This window comes from Naegleria gruberi, assembly GCF_000004985.1.
Source record: "Naegleria gruberi genomic scaffold NAEGRscaffold_9, whole genome shotgun sequence".
Taxonomy (NCBI): domain Eukaryota; phylum Heterolobosea; class Eutetramitea; order Acrasida; family Naegleriidae; genus Naegleria; species Naegleria gruberi.
The window spans coordinates 417,769-433,253 of NW_003163318.1; the positions used below are offsets into that span (position 1 = coordinate 417,769).

Here is a 15,485-nt window from a genome sequence, read left to right on the forward strand (position 1 = left end):
GTTCCAAAAAAAATGAGTAAATCCAATGAATATACCGAAGACGTTTCATTGGAGGCCATGAAAAACATTAATCCTGTATTATTTGATCTGATTGTGTGTAACAGTACGAGGGGGTCTAGGATTTCGGAATTGAAAAAACTTCTTAATTATGATACTAGTAGGACTTCATCAGCACCTAAATATATTGAAAAATCACCCCTTACTCATCGTACTATGGAAAGAAAGAGAAAAGCTGAAGGAAAACTACCCGAATTAAAGCTTGATGATAGTGGCACTTTCATAACGGGGATACAAAACAATGAATCAAAGAGTAAATCAAAAGACAGGAGTGTTAGTTGTAATGATCAATTGAGGGAATCTTTGATGAGGGAAATAACTCCTCCTTTCAAGGCTAGGAAAACAAGTAAAACATCAGAGGATACAAGGAGAAAACCAACACAGGATGTTATTGAAATTGCAATGTCTAACTATACGGAACAGGAAAATATCAAACTAACTAAATTGATGAACATTTATGACAAGAAGCAAATATCAGAAATTAGAGCAAGTCCTGCTCTTGTAAATATTTTGAGATATATCGAGGAAGCCAAGACACCTAGGGATAGGAGTTTGTTTTGGGAGGATTATGAATACATTCAGAAAATGATTGTGGAAGAAAGGGAACCATTCTCAACCAAGAAGGAGAAGGAAAAGAAGTTGACAACAACTAAGAAAATCATTCCAAAGAAAACTGTAAATTTTAAAGAGCATACTCTAGAACCAATTAATATGTTTGAAAGAGATTTACCAAAAGCACTTCGACAGAGAATTACTGAAATTAAAAACAACCCTGCCTTTATGACAAAACTGGAAGAAATTAAAAGAAGTAAGAAGAAAAATTTACCAATTATTCAAGAGGAGGAACATAATGATGATCATGATTCGAGAGGGGATGAAGGATTGGAGGAAGGAGCTGAAGATATTCCATTCCTGGGTCCTATTGGAAATAACGAGATTTCAAATATTATTTTACTGTTATTGAAAAAGGAAAGAACTATTCAGTTGTTTGATACAGACACGAGGAATGATTTTTATGTGTTTTTGGATCAAAGTAGACTCCATTTTTGGCAATCCTTGGTTCTAAGGTCGAATTTTGTTCAGAATTTGCATTCCAAGTTCAAATCAAACAGAGAACTCGGTAACACGAAACAAACGGAAGCTCAAAAACCAAAAGAATTGGAAAAATTCTCTAGAAAGTATGTAATATTTCAATCTTGAATATTCTAACACTTTTTAGTCAATACGTGGCAAGAATGTTGTGGAAAATTAACAGAAAGAAAATTGCTGCAGAGATTATTAGGAGGAGTTTTATTAGTTTCCTGGATGCCAAACTAGTGTACAAAGCAATGCAAAAACTGAGAGCAAACATGACGACTTGTAGGGATATGATTAGATCCTATTTAGAAATTAAAAAAGCGAGATTATTACTTTTGAGATTGCAATTTCAAAAATTGGAAGGTTCTGTAAAGACAATAACCATGGCCAGTTTGATGCAATCAATCTTAAAGTCTAGGAATAGTACAAACAAGATTCACTTGGATGGTGAAATGAGAAAGGAGTACATTAAGCTTCATAAGGCAGTAAGACATGCTCACGACCAAGGCAGACATACACCAAGTCCTGAACCATTCAGAATGTCTCCTAGCCCTGAACCGAAAACCCACGATCAACATCACAAAAATCTGCAACATCATGAAGAGAATATCAGTGCAGTTCCACTTGAAGTTGTAAATCGAGTGCTGAAAGAAGATTACGTGATAAGAAGACAATTATTTATGAAACAGGTATTCGATAGTACAGAAAAACAATATTTCAAATGTCTTCTCGATTCTGAAAGAATGTATCAACTTGTTGTAATTGCAAGAACAAGAGCAGCTTCAATGCTAGAGAAGAAGAGAAACTCTGTCTACCTCAGTGCTGAACAATGAATGAAAATAATACTAATATATTTATTGATAATTTAACAAGTGTTTTAAAAGTGTGTTAATAAAACTATATTTACACAGATCATTAAGATTAGACTGAGGTAACTTGAACAAGTGTTTGGGAAGAACTGACAGAATACTTTTCAAGAAGAGCAGTTGGATATTCACCACCTTCGAGAACTCTATACAAGTAAGTATCATAAACTGTCTTATCCCATTGGTGACCAGTAATACCACCTGGTACTAGAATCTTTGGTTTTATCGAAGAACTTGATGCAACACTGTTTGCACCCAATACAGCATATTGTTGGAAGTAGAATCCTTGATTGGAGTAGAATCTTGGAGAGTAGTTTTCATCGAGACCAGTGGTAGATGAAGTTGAAGTAGAAATATCTGGACGAACTGGAGCAGATTGATAAATTGTAAATTCACCACCAGCAACAGAGTATGTAGAACGAGTACAAGCACAACTGTAACTTCCATCTTCAGAGAAGTAGTGAGAGAACTTCTTTTCATAAATGTTACCCAACTTTGGATCACCATACTTCTTAATGACACTTTGTAATGCCTTAGCAGCATAGAGATCGCAAGCAGTTTGATCAGCAGCTTGACCAGTAACACCATAGATAGTGCTCAAAGCCAAAACACAAGATTGAATATTTCTATTTTGAGTATCAGATGAAATAGTTTCACTAGTGACAGTTGTTCCATTCTTAGAGTAGACATAGTTTGGCAAGAAGGCATCTCTGACGAAAATTGGATTGTCCCAATAAGCAACACCAGTATCAGAAGCAGCAATTCTACTCAATTCATAGTACCATCTTTGAGCAATTGGAGCTTCAGATGAGCTTGAAGTGAAACTACCATCCCATGCCAACAAAAGTTTACCAATTGATGAAGAGGAAATGTCAGAGTAATAATTGACAGACTTGGTCAACAATGGCATCAAATCTTCAGAGAAATAAACGTTAACTTGATCCTTAATGAACTTCTTAAGATCAGCTTCAAGGAATGGAGTTGTTGTAGAACCATAGTATGGAGAAATCAAATCGTTCAATCTTCTAGCTCTATAACTGTGACCAAAATCATAACCAAAGTTATAACGATAACCATATCCAACTGGTTTGTTGTTTGCACTGACAAAGTAATCCTTACGAGCAATGAAAGCTCTAAAGTTAACAAGAGCAGCATTGTAACCAGTCCAGACTTGATTATTTGAGGCAGGGAACAAACCAGAGTGACCAGTTGCTCTAATTGGGAATCTACCAACACCAAAGTAAACTGGATAAGCAGCAGTAAACATGACCAACATGTTCATTGGTGGATTGTGGAAATTGTTAACAGTCAAAGTATTGAAAGTAGCCAAAGTAGTTTGTTGCCAAGCTTGAGTAATCCAATTCATGGTCAAATCAACATCAGAGAGGGATGTCCACTTTAATGCCAATTGAGCACCGCTCTTCTTCAAAGTATCTGGAAGAATATCAGTCATGATTGGACCATAAACAGTTGAACGAACAGTGATAGTAACAGCAGATGCACCCTTAACATTGATAGTTTCAGTTCTGGTAGTATATGGAAGAGTAGCTCCATTAGCAGCATAGTTATTTGATGAACCATCATCCTTAATAATGTACCAATCCATACAGTCAGCATACATATTTGATGTAGTGAAGGTGTTAATTGAGGAACGACCTTCAATCAAACCTGGAATACCTGGAATAGTTGGTCCCATTGAGGAATAAGTAGAGGCAGTTGTCTTGAACTTGAGTTTAGCAACATAGACAGGATTAGGAACTTGAGTTCTGAAACCTTCACCCTTTGAAGAAACATAGGCAGAAGATGAAGCAGACAATGCAGTACCAAATAAGTAACCACCAGCACCAATCCAATCACTGTTTTGTTTGAGCATTGTTGTGAGAGGATCGAAATATAAGAGCAAATCATCAACACTGGCAAATTTAGGAGCAGTATAGGAAGTACTAGTTGATTTAGGAGAAGTAACACCAATATTTGATTGAGCATTGATGTTATTCAATCTGTCTTGAGTTAAACTATCGAGTTCAGTTTGTCTATAAATATTTCTCAAAGAAACTGGAGTATCCAATTCAACAGGAGTGAAAGAAGCAAAACTAGAATTCAAAGGAGTCATTGGAACTAGATCCATAACACGATCCATACTCAATTCTTTAACAGTTGCCAAATAGAAACGTAAAATTTCCATATTAGCATTACCACTGTTAATGAATTGCCACAACTTTAAAACAGCCATTGAATCATAAATAGTCCAATCAGCAATATCGTATGAACCCAAAGTGGTTTCAAAGGCCTTATTTGAAGAACCATATCTTCCCTTATAATAATTAACACCAGCTGCATATCTTGAAACAAAAGTTTGAGTGTCACTAGTTAAATTAGTATAATGAGAAACACCATAATTATATAAACTCAAAGTTCTCATATACTTGTCACAATATAAAGCTCTGTCTCCGACAATTTCACTCAATTGACCTCTAGCAATTCTTCTATAATAATCCATTTGGAATAATCTATCACGAGCATGAGCAAATCCTAAACCGAAAGCAACATCTTCAATATCTGATCCAGTAATATGTGAAAAACCTTCAGAATCTCTTTCAATGACAATTTTATCACCCTTCACAACAATATCTCTCAAAATGGAAATGGTTTCTTGCACAAGTGAAACATGTTGTTGATGATATGCTGCTGCAATTGCTGTCAAAATTAAACACATACAAGTTGCCAACAAGACAAATGTTGCCAAAGTAACATAACCAACAATTTTTAAATATTCAAGAGTTGTTCTAGAAGCTTGAACATCGGATGGAAGTGCTGCTTGTTCAACAGCAGGACTATAAAGAGTATATCATCATTGTTATGTTATTGAATATATCATAATTGTCATGTTATTGAATATATATATATCAGATTGAATATGAATATGAAGGAGAATTCAAAGTTATCAAATGTGAGTGTGTGTATTCATCATCATATTCATCAATATAATTATTATGAGAGTTGAAATTAAAATTGTTGTTGTGGTGATGGAAATTGTGTTCAAGAATAGAGAGAGAGAAAATATCAAATATATTTGATTATAATATAGAGGTGTGTGTGTTAATTTTCAAAATATATATTGTTGAAACTATTCACATTCACATTCAAAACACACTTACATTTTAAAGTATTTAATAGCAAATATTAAATAGATAACAACAGGGAATGCCAAAAAGAATGGCACTGTGACTAAAAAGACAAATAACCAATATCCAGGACAGAATCTAAAAACTGTACCAGCATCAATGACTGGATAAATCCACAACAATAAATTGATTAAAATCAAGAAAACTAGACAGATGGCATAGGGCCTGTATAGTTTGTAGTGCAACCAGGCCATTTGTTAATGATGGGTTGGTTGGGTTTTTGACTAGTTTTTTTTTGTGAAGTGGTTTTGATGATTGATGACTGGTAGCGTGTCAATGTCATCTGTTATAATTTAAGGGATGATGTTTTGAGAACGTTCGAATGTAATAACGGTAAGAGAAAGTGGGTTTCGTTCTCCCTATTCGAATCCTAAGGAAATTGAGTCAAGTTGACAGGTTTGCTGGTCGCGTTTCTTCTTCGCATTAATAAAGAGATCTTCAATAATTTTCAAATACTAGTATTTGTAAGCATGCCACTTGTCAACAATTGGTTTCCACTTGAGTAATGAATGTCAACTGTTATTTGAATGATTCGAAACTGACTCATTCGAATAGCTTCGTTCACATGTCATCTACAAGAATCTCAATACTAATTTACAATAAATAACATTGTTTTTCTACAGCATTCTCATTCTTATTCATTCTTATTCAATATCTATTACAATAAACATTAACAATAATAATGAGGTAAATTCTGCAATGGTGCATTCAAAATAAAAATGGAACAAGACAATCTTCACAATTCAAGCACCACCACACAAAACAATTCAACTCATTCCAATGATGATGATGATATTTGGGGAGAGGAGGAATTTAGAGTGGACGGACAAAATGATTCCAAGAGTTACGATCAATATGTTGCTTCTTTGAATTTCGATCGTATGAGGGATACTTTTGTTACATTGGGAATAAAGGATGGTGTTTCCGAAGGCCTTGATGAGGCTAGACAAGTCTATTTTGAAAAGGGACTCGTTGGAGGTATTAGAGAGGGTATTGTTTGTGGTTTTCTTATTCAATTGATGAGTTTGGAAGGATTAATAGATGAGGAGAAGAGGAACAAGATGAAGAGTGAAAGTGTATTGTGGAAGAAGGAAAAGATGGATCGAGTGATGGAGATGATTCTATCATCAGAGAAGAAGGTTGTTGCAGATTGTGATGATGGTGAAGGAATAGAAGATGAAGATTTGAGAATGATTCGGGAGGTTATTGAAAAGCATACTGACCACATTGAAATGTTCAAAGCAACCTACGAAAGTATTCTTCGTCACTAAGATTTGTTGTTTTAATTGTGTTTTTCATTCACGAGTTTGAAAAGAAGAACAATTATATTGTTAAAGAAGGCTGGGAAGAGTTTCAAGAATACTATCTACCACACACGACTAAGTAGAATATATTAATTCAAAACAACTGTATTATGTGAAGAGTTGAAGTATTAACTTTCATTGAATAAATAACTTGAGAGTGATGTCATCAATTACATCACCACCATCAAAACAACAATTAAAATCATAATAATCAAAATATCCGTCACTTGCAACCATCAATGAGTAAATAATATTAAAATATTTATTAAAAATGAGTACGAGACTCAGAGAACTCATTCGTGAGGTTCGTAATTGTAAAACAGCAGCAGAGGAAAGATCGGTCATTGCTAAAGAATGTGCTGCTATTAGAACAGCATTGAAGGAACAACATGCCTACAGGGCAAGAAATGCTGCCAAGTTGATGTATATTCACATGTTGGGATATCCGACAAATTTTGGACAAATAGAATGTGTTAATTTAATATCAAGTTCTAAATATCCAGAGAAAAGAATTGGTTACTTGTCACTGATGATTATGTTGGACGAACATCAAGAAATTCTTACCTTGACAGAACATAGATTTAAAGTGTAGGTTTTCTTCTTGTTTATTTAAAATTTGACTGATCAAATTAGAGATTTGAATGATAGTAATCAATTTGTTCAAGCTTTGGCTCTTACAGCCATCGGAAACATTGCATCAGCAGATATTTGTCGTGATTTGAGTGTTGAAGTTGAAAAATTATTAATTGGTGCTCCTTCTTTTATTAGAAAGAAGGCCGCACAATGTGCTATTAGAATTGTTTCTAAATGTCCAGATTTAATTGAAAATTATATTGAAAGAATTGATACAATTTTGGAAAATGAACAACATCAAAGAAGTCACTCTGCCATGCTTGGCATTATTACTTTGATTCTTACAATTCTCAATCCAACAAAAGTTGGTGGATCTGAAACTAGAAATTATTTACTTCACTTTAGAAAACATATTCCTGTTTTTGTTAGATTACTCAATGCATTATTAAGTAGTAATTCTACTTCTGAATATGATGTTAATGGAGTTGCCGATCCATTTTTGCAAACAAAGCTCTTACGTTTATTGAAAGTTTTGGGAAGAGGAAGTTCTAAAGCAAGTGAACAAATGACAGAAGTTTTGACAAAGACACTCACTAACACTGACAAGACTAAGAATACAGGTAATGCTGTAATTTATGAATGTGTTAGAACTGTTATGGATATTGAATGCGATCCTTCATTGAGAAAGATGGCTATTGGTCAACTTGGTACATTCCTTGGTAATAAGAAGGATAACAATCTTAGATATGTTGCTTTGCACACAATGAAAAAGGTTTCCAAATTGGACTCTCAAGCAGTCAGTAGACATTTGGCTACCATTGTTGAATGTTTGAAAGATCACGATATTTCAATTAGAAAGAGAGCTCTTGATTTGGTTTATGTCATTGTTGATAACAGTAATGTAACATATCTTGTTCAAGAGTTGATTCAACATTTGGAAGTTTCCCCACCAGAATTTAAACCAGAATTGACCACAAAAATTTGTACAATTATTGAAGAGCATGCTCCTTCAAAGGACTGGAAGATTACAACACTTTTACAAGTTATAATTTTATCAGCCCAATATGTTAGAGATGAAATTGCTTCCATCTTTATTGGTATGCTTTCACAATCTATTGATAATCAAGCTGAAATTACCAGAAAATTGTACGATACTCTTAAGGATTTAATTCCAAAACCAAATATTTTGCTCAAACAAGAAATTCTTATGCAAGTAAGCAGTTGGTGTTTGGGTGAATATGGTGATTTGATTGTTGATAATGAAGTTACTAGTGAGAATGTTGTAAATGTATTATTCGATTTGGTTAACATGTTACCAAAGGGTTCAGTTAGTACTGTAAAGAGTAGAAGAGTTTTGTCAACTGATCCAAACAATATAGTAAGGGCTTATGCACTTGTTGCCTTGTTGAAATTATCTGGAAGATTCCCTGATAGATCAGCAGATATTGAACGTTTTGTTTCAAGATATTCAGACAATGTTCAACTTGATTTACAACAAAGAGCTTGTGAATTACTCCAAATCGCCAAAATGTCTGCTTCAGTTAAAGAAAATATTCTTGACAAGATGCCTGAATTCCAAATTGATTCTATTATTGGTCAATTAAACTCATCCGAAAAAGAAGAAGAGGAGCAAGGAGAGGAAGAACATAACGAACCTTCTGACCGTACAACTTCTGCAGTCGGTAGTGGTTTAAGCAGTTTGCTCATTGACATTGAAAATAATGGAGCTGTTAAACAAACTGAATCCAGCCTGATTGACTTTATTACAACTACCACTGAAACAAAACCTGTAAAAACAACTGAACCAACACGTAAGGTTCCAACTGTTCAACAAACAGAAACTCTCCTTCCATTTGAGTCTATTCTTCCAACTACCAATACTACCACCAGTCCTGTTCCTTCCTTGTTAAATATGTTAGATATGCCAAGCTCCAATTCAGCAAACTCACTTTTGTTGGATGACCTTCTCTCATCTCCTTCCCTACCAGCTTCTGCATTAATGCCACAAAAAGAAAAGAAGATTTTATCAGCTTATAATAAGAATTCCCTTAATATCAGATTTGAATATGTTGAAATGGATCCAGGAAGTCTCAATGTTATTGTCTATTTCTCCAACAATAACACCAAGGAAGTTATGGGATTGGACTTTAAGGCTGCCGCACCAAAATATTGTGAGGTAACACTTTTCAAACCAAGTTCCACATCAATTGCACCAAACACCACTGATAGTGTCACTCAAAAATTCAAAGTTAAAATTGTTAACAGTGCTGCAAGACCAATCACTGATAGTCAAATACCAATCAGGTTTAAACTCATTTGTAAGATTGGTGATAAGGTTTTGGATGAGACAGGTACTGTAAAACTCTAATAAAACAAGATTTTATGAAATTGGAAGAAGATTGACAATTCCTTATCAGTTGTTCAAAGTCAAGTAAACTCAACCAAATTAACTGTGCATTTCCCTTTCTCTCCAATTCAGTTCCAATATAAAATAATCAAAGAATAAAAAATTAAAAATAAAACAAGATATAAAAAAATGGGATTCTTTGATAAGAAGGAAAAGTTTGAAGTTCATAAAATGTACGTTGTTTTATTCTTGGGAGTGTGTGCTTACTGATGACGGGTTTTGTTGTTCATAAAATGCTGATGATGAATATTATGATAATTATTAATTTGATTATTTAATTGTTGGTTTGCCAATAATTGTATGAACTTATTTTCATCCGATATATGATGATCTCTAGTAAGAGCAATTTGAAAATGGCCATAACAAGAATTGGCTTGTTGAAAAACAAGAAATCCAATGGCATTAAAGTTCAAAAGAGACAAGTTGCTGAATTACTTCAAAATGAAAAGGATGAATCAGCAAGAATTAAAGTTGAAAATATTATTAGAGAGGATTATGCTATTGAAGCTTTAGAAATTTTGGAATTATTTTGCGATTTAGTTCATACTAGAATACAGTTACTTTCCGAGTCAAAGTAAGTGATCATGATCAATGATTTAAATGATGATTAATTTTATTGTGAAATAGTACTTGCCCACATGATATGAAGGAAGCAGTTAGTACATTGATTTATGCTGCACCAAGAACTGAAGTTAAGGAATTGATGGAAGTTAGAAATCAATTTGCAGCAAAATTTGGAAAGGATTTTGTTGATGCAGCAATGGATAATAAGGATTTGGCCGTAAATCAACGTGTAATGTTCAAACTTGATGTTAAAGTACCAGAGCCATATCTCTGTATTGATTATTTGAGAGAAATTGCAAAGGAAAATGGTATAGAGTGGGATGATAGTAATGTGGTTACTGATGTGGATGTTCATAACCAAAAGATGACACCAATTAATCCACAATTACAAACCTTCTCAATTCCAACATCTGAGCCAATTCAACATAATCAACCTTTCCAAACTCAACAATTCCATCAAGGACCTCCGCCAGCTTATTCACCAAATACACAATTCCAATCACAACCTCAATATTTAATTCCTCCTCCTTCCGATCTTCGTCCAACCAATCAATCTGGTTATTCTGTAGATTTTAATCCTCAACAACCATCAATGTTCCACGATGTACCTCCACTTTCACAAGGAACTTTTGGAGCTAGTAATGTACCTGCATTTGGTCAAGATGCGAACAGTTATGATTTTGATGAATTACAAAAGAGATTTGAAGCTCTCAAGAAACGAGAATAACTTGTACATTAGTAAATATTGAATTATATTATTCTTGATAGAGATGATGTAACTTTTGAGCTATCTGCTCAATTTCTCCTTTCTTCTCAATATTCTTAATGTGGCTCTCAATGACATTATTAAATCCATATCTTCCTCCATACCATGCAGCAGCAATTGAGCCAATAGAATCAGAATCACCTGCATTCAAACATGCTTGTAAAATGAGATTCTCATAATTATTGGCACCAGAATAGAGAACTGAATCATAGGCAATAATTACTGAATCATCTCCACTAGCTCCATACCATCCATCATATGCAAATTTCTTATAATATACATCCCTTTCATCAATGCCATAACGAGATGGGAAGGAAGGTTTCAAATTATTTACAAGTTCCTCATTCTTGAAATCCCCTTCTTCCAAGAATAAGCTTCTATCTTTCAAATAGGTTTTGAAAACATTTTCGAAATGTGTAACTGAATCTTTCATTTCCTTCCAATCTCTTTGAGCAACTGTCTGCAAATAAACTCTAGCTCTTGGCATGTCGTTATAGAGAAAGTGCACACCCCATTGAGCTGGAGGAATCTTTCCTTCCAAAGCATAGGATGTGAAAAGAGCAGAAACCAAAGATCCCAAAAAACCAGTTGGGTGATTATGAGTCAATCTTGCAGATTCAATACTAGTAGCAATCAGCATGTCTCTTCTTTCCTTTCCTGTCATTATACCAATTCCCATAGCTCTCATCTATATACAATTTAAGAATTTATGATTTAGTAACAAACTTACACTACCACCATTTCCTCCTCCTCTTTTATCATATGGATAAGCAAACCAATAGTCAAATCCATTCTCTCGAATAAAATCGACACCTCTTGCACCTTTAATCGACAATTCAATAAATAAATTATTATTCGAGTGAAAAAATTTCATCAACTAGCTCACTTACATGTAGGTCCTGGTGCCCTTCCATACATATCATTCCAACAAATCAAATATTCCTTTGCCATTTCTTTCATCAATGGATCTACAAATTCCACAAGAAAATTGGCATTTACCTTTTCATCCTTCTCATCAAACGTAAAAATCTTTTTTTTCGAATTTTCCATAAAACTAATCATTGCTCTCATTGTTGCCAAATGCATGACAGTATCATCAGAAACTCTCCAATTTTTAGTATCAATTCCATTCAAATTTCCATAATAATGTTTCAATTCATTATGAATGGAATGTGAATTCTTAGTAAATTCCCAACTTCCATTTCTAAAACCTAATAATTCATTCGAAAATTCAAACAAATCCAAAAAAGCAATTTGACTTTAGTTAAATATCGTCATGATCACATATTACACTCACCAATAGCATCACCAGCAGCTGCCAACAATAAACTAGCAAGAATTCTCTCCTTTAATGTATAACCATTCACGTTATCCATTACTGCTTGTTTTACAGAGGAAGACGAATGAAACAATTCTTGATCCGAATTATTCATATTTTCATGATTCAATCCTCCAGTAAAAACAGCTCCGATCATGAGCCTTTTGGAATTTTTAATGATCAATTTATTTCTAGATTGTGATGATGATACAGAGATGAACGTTCTAGCCAGAGATTTAAACATTTTTTTTAATATTTGTAAAGTTGAAATCCTTGATCATTTAAATTACAAAATACACTATGATTAACAAAGATATTCAAAAGGTTTGAATATCAAAGCGAGATTGAAAAGACAAAATGAATTGCTTTCATGAATTGAATGGCATGAAGTTTCAATTTCGAATTGATTAGAAAATCGGAAACCAAAAGTTGCATCAAGCAATTCAACATGCTTAATGTTCAATAAATACGAGTGTGATCAACTCTATCAATTTCTTCAACAAAACCTTACTGAACCAACAAGATTCTGTCTTCGTTGCCTTCACTGTTCATACAGTCAAAGACTGTAGCGGGATTGTCGCCATATTCCTGGCAGGCTTCCCGTCTTAATTGTAAATTGAATAACGAAACATTTCTAAGATGCCTACCGATTAGCAAGTTTAGCTCACAAGCGTATTTTACCTTTCATATTTTATAATATTATAGTAATGTATTTATATTTGACAATTTGAGCTAATGAATGACTACGGCCATATCACGATGAATGCACCTCATCCCGTCTGATTTGAGAAGTTAAGCATCGTCGAGCCACATCAGTACTGAGGTTGGAGACAACTTGGGAACCTGTGGTGCTGTAGTCTTTTTAATTTTTGAAATTTTTTTTAATTTTTGAAATTTTTCAAGAAGTAAATTTATGAATTCAGATAATGATTCCAAAAAAGAGAATTCAATTTAATATGTTGAAAGAGCATTCTTATGGAGATACAACCCTCAAAATATTTGGAACACTCATTGAAAAGCAAGCATGTTATTGTCAATTTTTAAGAAAAAACAATTTGGTTCTATTTTACCAATTGAATGATTCTGTTGTTTTAAAAGCGTAATGCAAAACAGGTCTATGCCAGGTATAATAGTCAGTGTCATCAAATACGTTGGTGAGGATATTCTTTTGTGTGAGCTCGTCACAAACACGTATTTCTTCCAATGTTGTTGGCTTAATGGTGAGTGTTTTGGAATCACAGATACCTCTCAACACAATGATGACATAATGTTTGACATTTGTTTTAGGGTTCCTTTGATTTCATCTGCTTCTGTTTTGATGATAGCGTCAATTACTTTGGCTATTTTTTCATCTGGCAAGGTTATTTCACCATTTACAAAGCTGGCAATCTTCTCATCATTAGATTTCAAAGATATTGAGCCACACTCTTCTTCTAACAAAGTTGTGTGATTGCTAGAAATATGAATGGCACTGGCAAGTTGCTCTTCCACAAACTGAAGCATGTAGCCTGCAATAATTTGGCAATCCTCGTTATCTGAAATGAAATCACTCAAGACAACAAGGGGAAATGGTGTTTCAATATCTTTTTCAGTTACTCTTTTGATTTTGATTTCTTCAAGTACTTGCTTTACACTTTCCAGCATTTGATGATTGTAAATTCTTTTTCTCTTTTGGATATCCGGAGAGCACTTTTGATATTGGGAATTGGTGATTGGTTTCGTAATGTAATATAAATAACATTCTTTCTTCCCTTTAGCTCTGTTTCTACTGCCGTTGATTTCCCACAATTAGATGGGCCATAAATATAGCTTAACCTTGGAATGCAATCAGTTCTACACAACTCCTTCAACACTTCTGCTCCTTTTTTCACACAAGTCTATTCCTGGTATCATTGCAATTGTTGGTTCGAATGGTGTGTTCATTTTCTCCCTTACTTCTTGCAACAAGTCCTCAGAGTAATTGAGGTTATTTTGTTGTTGTTGCTGTGCATCTCTAGCGACCAATATGGCGTATACTGATAAGGTGATACTCAACACGGATGATGCAGTAGTGAGTATTTTGCTTAGTGTTTCCTTTTCATTGGTTTTGTTCTCCTTGGTTTGTTGTGAGGAATCTGGTAATGGAACGAAACTGTACATCTCATTTCTGGTCCGAAAGAAAAAACTAAGAAACGATTGCTCACAACAGTACGGTATAACGAGCGAAGCATCTTGTATTTTTTTGTTGCACCAATTGAAATAGGGGAGTTTCACAGAAACTAAATTTCTTCTGTACTACTACTTGAATAATCATAGATTTCTCCAATATCTTCATCAGTTACAGCATACAGATAATCCAGATATGAGTTTGGAGCGTATTGAAAAATGAAATCAAATGGGGTTGGAATTTGAGAAAGAAATGAATCGCAGAACCATAGGAAATGTTTGTCCTTTCTGATTGACTCTGGAAACTCAGTATTTAAAAAGCCAAATGATTCCCAAGTAGGAGTATTATCAAGTACTCTTTCGTCTAATTTCAATTGTTTGAATAATTTAACGATCTCTAATCTTGGTGCTGTTTTACAACTAAATATATCAATCCATTCATTTTCAGATGTTGAATGTTCATCAGCTGAAAATCCAATCCTTGCCTTAATATCAAGGTTAACATCTATGAATCTGTTGTAGTAAGTACTTGCTTTCACGTACAGATTTACACAAATTGGTTTCTCTTTCAAATAAATATTCATTTCAGATTCAATATTAGCAAACTGATTCAGTCCGTCATCGGCAGCCAAGGTTAGAAAATAGCATGGTTGAGTGGTTTTTAACATGTACCATGATTTAGTAATATCGGTATTGTACAGCTTACTATTGATATTATGCACCCTATCATGTTGGAACTTTCCTTCATTGTAATATGGATTGTCTAGTCTGTTTCTTTCAAAGCTGTCAAATTTGTGAAAACAACACTTTCTGAAATAGGTCCAATCAGTAATTTCATTAACATTCGAACATTTATTTCCACATTAAATTAAACAAAGTTTTCCAAAATAAGGAATTTTCATAAATTTTCTCCATCATTTGACGATTAATTTTGTAAATTTGATTGTAAAATAAATTTTCATAACCTGCAAATGAATAAATTAATAACCATTCATCACCAGTTAATTTGGTTAGTGGTTTTTCTTCCGATTTCTTTTTCTTTTTTAATTGTTCAGAGACTTTATCTAATATTGTGGAATAATCAAACTCTTCAGAATTTTCCTGTGAACGAAGGATGGAAACAATTCTCTCCACAAGTTGGTCACCATTTCTCTTTCTCTTGAGAGACATTTTTTTTGAGTAAATATAATTCCAATGTTCATCTCTTATTTATTAACAAGAGA

At 33.8% G+C, this 15,485-nt stretch overlaps 10 protein-coding genes across 10 annotated transcripts; 5 read left to right on the top strand and 5 right to left on the bottom strand.

The window, feature by feature from the left end:
• Positions 1–12: 12 nt before the first annotated feature.
• On the top strand, positions 13–1,257 carry NAEGRDRAFT_64231 (uncharacterized protein; the record flags this gene model as incomplete). Its single annotated transcript, XM_002680422.1, has 1 exon — positions 13–1,257. One exon carries the CDS (start codon positions 13–15, stop codon positions 1,255–1,257), a length of 1,245 nt encoding a protein of 414 aa, XP_002680468.1.
• A 260-nt stretch (positions 1,258–1,517) lies between these two features.
• NAEGRDRAFT_64232 (uncharacterized protein) lies at positions 1,518–1,967 on the top strand (the record flags this gene model as incomplete). Its single annotated transcript, XM_002680423.1, has 1 exon — positions 1,518–1,967. One exon carries the CDS (start codon positions 1,518–1,520, stop codon positions 1,965–1,967), a length of 450 nt encoding a protein of 149 aa, XP_002680469.1.
• A 2-nt stretch (positions 1,968–1,969) lies between these two features.
• Positions 1,970–5,410, bottom strand: NAEGRDRAFT_78711 (penicillin amidase family protein). The gene is made up of 2 exons (XM_002680570.1): positions 5,159–5,410; positions 1,970–4,834 (listed from the first exon to the last, which is right to left on the bottom strand). Exons 1-2 carry the CDS (start codon positions 5,377–5,379, stop codon positions 2,056–2,058), a joined length of 3,000 nt encoding a protein of 999 aa, XP_002680616.1. The 5' UTR covers positions 5,380–5,410; the 3' UTR covers positions 1,970–2,055.
• A 494-nt stretch (positions 5,411–5,904) lies between these two features.
• On the top strand, positions 5,905–6,456 carry NAEGRDRAFT_64234 (uncharacterized protein; the record flags this gene model as incomplete). Its single annotated transcript, XM_002680424.1, has 1 exon — positions 5,905–6,456. The coding sequence occupies one exon, from the start codon at positions 5,905–5,907 to the stop codon at positions 6,454–6,456; it is 552 nt and encodes a 183-aa protein (XP_002680470.1).
• A 304-nt stretch (positions 6,457–6,760) lies between these two features.
• On the top strand, positions 6,761–9,447 carry NAEGRDRAFT_78712 (clathrin-adaptor gamma chain; the record flags this gene model as incomplete). Its single annotated transcript, XM_002680425.1, has 2 exons — positions 6,761–7,077; positions 7,123–9,447. The coding sequence occupies 2 exons, from the start codon at positions 6,761–6,763 to the stop codon at positions 9,428–9,430; spliced, it is 2,625 nt and encodes an 874-aa protein (XP_002680471.1). The 3' UTR covers positions 9,431–9,447.
• A 130-nt stretch (positions 9,448–9,577) lies between these two features.
• On the top strand, positions 9,578–10,799 carry NAEGRDRAFT_78713 (uncharacterized protein). Its single transcript, XM_002680426.1, has 3 exons — positions 9,578–9,642; positions 9,807–10,043; positions 10,097–10,799. Exons 1-3 carry the CDS (start codon positions 9,599–9,601, stop codon positions 10,758–10,760), a joined length of 945 nt encoding a protein of 314 aa, XP_002680472.1. The 5' UTR covers positions 9,578–9,598; the 3' UTR covers positions 10,761–10,799.
• Positions 10,789–12,232, bottom strand: NAEGRDRAFT_31389 (uncharacterized protein; the record flags this gene model as incomplete). The annotated part of the gene is made up of 5 exons (XM_002680571.1): positions 10,789–11,487; positions 11,530–11,621; positions 11,690–11,767; positions 11,855–12,010; positions 12,097–12,232. 5 exons carry the CDS (start codon positions 12,230–12,232, stop codon positions 10,789–10,791), a joined length of 1,161 nt encoding a protein of 386 aa, XP_002680617.1.
• Positions 12,233–13,365: 1,133 nt separating this feature from the next.
• On the bottom strand, positions 13,366–13,761 carry NAEGRDRAFT_64238 (uncharacterized protein; the record flags this gene model as incomplete). Its single annotated transcript, XM_002680572.1, has 1 exon — positions 13,366–13,761. The coding sequence occupies one exon, from the start codon at positions 13,759–13,761 to the stop codon at positions 13,366–13,368; it is 396 nt and encodes a 131-aa protein (XP_002680618.1).
• A 614-nt stretch (positions 13,762–14,375) lies between these two features.
• On the bottom strand, positions 14,376–14,846 carry NAEGRDRAFT_64239 (uncharacterized protein; the record flags this gene model as incomplete). Its single annotated transcript, XM_002680573.1, has 1 exon — positions 14,376–14,846. One exon carries the CDS (start codon positions 14,844–14,846, stop codon positions 14,376–14,378), a length of 471 nt encoding a protein of 156 aa, XP_002680619.1.
• Positions 14,847–15,114: 268 nt separating this feature from the next.
• On the bottom strand, positions 15,115–15,432 carry NAEGRDRAFT_64240 (uncharacterized protein; the record flags this gene model as incomplete). The annotated part of the gene is made up of 1 exon (XM_002680574.1): positions 15,115–15,432. The coding sequence occupies one exon, from the start codon at positions 15,430–15,432 to the stop codon at positions 15,115–15,117; it is 318 nt and encodes a 105-aa protein (XP_002680620.1).
• Positions 15,433–15,485: the final 53 nt, after the last annotated feature.

Excerpts from the sequence above, each read along its gene's own strand:
- NAEGRDRAFT_78713 (XM_002680426.1), top strand. The coding sequence starts at position 9,599 with ATGGGATTCTTTGATAAGAAGGAAAAGTTTGAAGTTCATAAAAT. Across the intron at positions 9,643-9,806 it reads AAGTTTGAAGTTCATAAAAT|TAAGAGCAATTTGAAAATGG; the intron begins GTACGTTGTTTT and ends GATGATCTCTAG. Across the intron at positions 10,044-10,096 it reads CAGTTACTTTCCGAGTCAAA|TACTTGCCCACATGATATGA; the intron begins GTAAGTGATCAT and ends ATTGTGAAATAG.
- NAEGRDRAFT_78711 (XM_002680570.1), bottom strand. The coding sequence starts at position 5,379 with ATGGCCTGGTTGCACTACAAACTATACAGGCCCTATGCCATCTGTCTA. Across the intron at positions 4,835-5,158 it reads GCTATTAAATACTTTAAAAT|TCCTGCTGTTGAACAAGCAG; the intron begins GTAAGTGTGTTT and ends TACTCTTTATAG.